This window comes from Triticum aestivum, chromosome 2D (genome assembly GCF_018294505.1).
Source record: "Triticum aestivum cultivar Chinese Spring chromosome 2D, IWGSC CS RefSeq v2.1, whole genome shotgun sequence".
In the NCBI taxonomy this organism is placed as follows: Eukaryota; Viridiplantae; Streptophyta; class Magnoliopsida; order Poales; family Poaceae; genus Triticum; species Triticum aestivum.
This window is the reverse complement of record NC_057799.1, coordinates 650,186,393-650,190,822: the sequence shown is the minus strand read 5'-3', so window position 1 is coordinate 650,190,822 and position 4,430 is coordinate 650,186,393. Positions and strand designations below refer to the sequence as shown.

Here is a 4,430-nt window from a genome sequence, read left to right as displayed (position 1 = left end):
GTTATCAGTCCTAGGGTTTGCAAATTTAGATGAATGGATCATTTGTATTCCATTTTATGCCTGTCTTTCATATAACCAAAGTTTTAGCAAACCAATACAAAGAAAAAACAATCCATTTATGCCTGCCTTTGATATAATGTACAATTCGCTGGCATGAGATTGTTGTTTTAAGATGGGTCAATTGAGATGGGTCCCAATTGTAAGTTCTGGTAATTGGTCCCAGTTGTCAGGTTCTAGTAAGTGGGTCCCAATTGTCAAGGTCATATTCTTCGGATTTCACTTTCATAGTAAATAAATTGCCAGTATTTAAATTGGCATAGACAAAAAAATACAAGTAGTACTTAAAATAACAGCAGCCAAAATCAGTATGGAGCTGCTACTCTATAAATAACACATAATACATCTTCAATCACTGTTTTACAAGCTCTATGTGTAACAACTACAGAATCAGTATGGAGCTCTATGTGTAACAGCTACAGAATTTACAAGCTCTATATGTGTCTTCAATCTTCAACATGGAGCTCCTTCGGTAGCGAGCACAAACTGGGCACCTGCAACATCACAGGAAGGCAATTTTAGTGCTCCATCAATCATACAAACAAAGTAATACTGTTGAAGAATAGGTTCAAATGAGAAGGCAGCATGAAACTAGTGATACAACAACATGCAGAAAACACTACAATGTAATACTGTTGTAAGTTCATATCAGCGCAAAATCAGCACTATTATATAGAGCAAATGATATGCCCCCCTTTTAATAAAACTGTAGTGTATGCTAGTGACAGAACAAGGGATTGTCGTGTATGCTAGTGACAAAACAAGGGATAGGACTAATATGATGTGCCAGATTGCCAGCAACAGTGCTTACATGCATCTTCATATAAACAGATTGTACTGAAGCTTACCATGATTTCAAAAGTAGGGGTTATCTAATCTTTTATGCCATCCTCCCAAAATTTGGCTAGATGATTCTGCAACTGTAGTTGTACCCAGCTGCTCAAAATATAAACATATAGATGAGTGCTTCTCACATGTCACCAGAGGTAAATAGCAATAGACATAAATGAATGAACAGTGGCATATTCTACAGCAAGATGAACCAACAGAGATATATCTTGTGGCCTACAACAATCAAGTTAGAAATCACATCCATTTTCTAATTAAACAGCACCTAAATATAAACACGCACTATTTCAGGAAATTTATGACTAGGAGATGTATTAATAGCAGATTACCAACTAATGTACTTGTACTTGATCTAGTTGAATAAATGCAGATTAAGTTCCTGGTACAGCCAGCTCCAACTTATGCTACTAGCTATTGACAGAAAAACACAGAGAGAGAGAGGGGGGAGGAGATCCAGCGACAATATGACTACAGCAGGCGACCCCGAGGGAAGATCAGTCACTCGACGCGGCATCAGCTTCGGGCACCTTCTTCTTGAAGATTTCTTCTTTGCCCCTGAAGAAGCATACGCCAGCAGGCTCGGCATGCCTACAATCTGCATCATCATGCATGCACAAGTGTGTCAGTTTCAACATAGTAGGCTAGCTTTATAAGGAAGAAAGGAACACTCCATCCATCCATCTGATGCAAATACTTGCACTAAAACTATGATGAACCTACACCCAGAATTATATCTCTAGGAGAGAGGGCCCCGCTTGTACAACAACAATACCAACTAACAAGTGCTAATTAATAATCCTACTATATACTAGCTAGTAGTCCCACTCACATCACTACTGCATATAGTACGGTAATTATAACACCAATTCTCATGCAAGTCAAGAACCTGGCTAGTTCATATATCTCATGAATCGAGAACTATGATATGGGTTCCAGGTTTCAGTAAAATAAGGTAATATTGACTAGAAAATATTTGAGAATGAAACTACGAGTGACGGTGTTCCAGGTTTTGTTTCAGTATAAACACAAGCAAGGAAAGGACTGCACGCACGGTTGACCAAAACTGCTCATCAGTGTCGGTGCGAAACGCTCAACAAGTAGAGCGCAATCGACGACAAACACGCGACTGCAAACGTCTGCCCGTCAACATGATCAGAGTGCACTTCAAACACACAGCAGGTAACATAAGATGCACTTTGGTTTTACCCAACAGTTTCAGGCAGCATATTTAGCACATCAGGAATACACCACATGAACTGCATGCTCAGGTACTGACATAACAGAATCACGACGGCGAATCCGTAACAAGTCAATGCATGGATACATTTTAGCACAACCAGAATACATCTCATGAACACGAAATCCAATAAGCTATTAGACAAGAGCAGCTTTAATTCAGTATATGCAATGCCCACCAAAATCCCAACAGAAGCACTAACAAAATCCAATAGAACATGAATAAACTATAAACTAAACTAATCTAGGTATACTAGTCCAAGAATCCCACCAACATAATTCTCACAAAATCCAACGGTGCTAACCAGCAACACTGCTAAGCCTGCTAAATTCCGTACTAGCGCAGTCCAAAAGCATAGCACGCACGAAACAACAGGGCATTAATAATTCGATCTAAACCAAAGCCACACAGCAGAGAGCTCGAGAAGCGAATCTCATGGTGCTGCCAGAAGTTGCCGGTGATGTTCTCCGTCTTGCGGGCGGCCTCGCCGAACCTCTTCCCCATCTTCCCTAGGACGTCCTTCACCGAGTCCATGGTGTCTGCAGAAACACGACAGCGCCGCAAAATCGTGAGATTGAAAAAAAAGGGGCAATGCGAAGTCTTCCGCAATCGGAAGCTAAGCGGGGCCAGATTTGGGACTCACTCTTGGGAGGCGGCACGGAGCCGGCGGCGGGGCCGGAGACGGGCGGCGGGGAGTAGGACGCGGCAGCGTGGTACGGGGGAGGGGGCGGCGGGGCCAGGTCCTCCGGCGAAATCCAACCCGAGGAGGTGTCGTCGCCGTCCTCCGGCGGGACAGGGAGGCAAAGGCGCTTGGGAACGGGCGCGGAGGAGGAGATCGAGGCTTGCGACTCCGGGTGCTGGACGCGGGCGCGTGCGGTTGGAGAAGAAGGGAGGGGTTGGATCGGAGGGCGCCACCGCGGATCGGGATCTGGATGTAGGACGGAGAGCCGGAGGTTGGGTGCGAGAGAGAGTGAAACGGACGGTGTGGAAGGACGGTGGGAGACGACGGGAGAGCGATGAGGTGGGAGCCGCCGTCTTCGATCTGGATCGGGGAGAGGAAGAGAGAGAGGTTGCTGTGGCGGTGGCGGATCTGGCCGCGGACTGGCCTCGTCGGCTCGATCTGGTGCCATGGGAGAGAGGGAGAGGTGCGGTACAGAGTGCTGGCCGGGGAAGGATCGACGGCGGTGGGGTGAGAGGAGGACGGCAGGATTCCCGCTTGAGGTGGCGACGGCGAGGGAGGAATGCAGCGCTAGGGTTCGCGCGAGAGAGAGGAGGTCACGAGGGGTGGGGTTGGGTGGGGTTCGAGAGAGAGGGGGGTTTGCTGCCGTGGGTTGGATGGATGGACGGATGGACAGTCAGATGGATGCCATGTCATCGATCCAAGCCACAAGTAATTCCACCAATCAGAATTAAGTTTTTGTAGGGGTTTTTTTTCCTTTTTTCTCTTATAGGGCAAATGTCCAATGTTATGTCAAAATTCATGGCAAAGTTTGTCCAAATGATCTCATATTTTGCATAAGTGTGCATATTGGAATGACAAACAATGTTGCTAAAAGGAATTTTATTTTCCATTTTTCGAGTGCCCCAAATGAGGTTTTTTTGTGAAGGACCTACCATTTATTTGTTGCAAAATTGTACCAAATCAATTTTCTAAAATACTAGGCCATATTTAATGCATAATTGACCAAATGGTTGGGTGTAAAAAGTTGTGATCCACCTCTGGTGAAAAAGACAAATTTCCGCCAATTCAGTTGGAAGCGGGTCAAATTTGAACTGCAGCTACCTCATAGTTTGCTTTTTATTTTTTTCTAGAAAACATTTGTAGGTACATAAGTATCTATTTAATCAGAGAAACATCAAAAGTTTTCCAAGATTCAACCACTAGCTAGGAACGGTCAAGCCCGCCGTTTTGACCGCATTTTGAAACGGGCATAAAAAATTCAAAAAAATCAAAAAATTGGAAAACCTGCGCATTGTGTCATTATATATGACCAAGTTTCCAGGAAAAATAATAAACTTGTAATACGGAAATTATATTTTAAAAAGTGTTCTCGGAAATGAGCTATCATGCGTGAAGATTCATGGCTTTCAGGCCAAATGATCAATCTTATGCCCACATTCATGGCATAGTTTGTTCAAGTGATCTCATATTGTGCACAAGGGTGCATCTTGGAATTCCAAACAATGTTGATTTGGGGAGTTTTCACTTTCATTGCACAAAAGAGCCATTTTCCATTTTTCGAGTGCCCCAAATGAGGTTTTTTTGTAAAGAACCTACCAAATAACT

The 4,430-nt window shown here is 44.0% G+C and overlaps 1 protein-coding gene across 1 annotated transcript; it reads right to left on the bottom strand.

Moving 5' to 3' along the window:
• Positions 1–338: 338 nt before the first annotated feature.
• LOC123050827 (leucine-rich repeat extensin-like protein 3) lies at positions 339–3,421 on the bottom strand. The gene is made up of 4 exons (XM_044473557.1): positions 2,787–3,421; positions 2,551–2,682; positions 906–1,501; positions 339–551 (listed from the first exon to the last, which is right to left on the bottom strand). The coding sequence occupies exons 1-3, from the start codon at positions 3,271–3,273 to the stop codon at positions 1,401–1,403; spliced, it is 720 nt and encodes a 239-aa protein (XP_044329492.1). The 5' UTR covers positions 3,274–3,421; the 3' UTR covers positions 339–551; positions 906–1,400.
• Between the last annotated feature and the right edge of the window lie 1,009 nt (positions 3,422–4,430).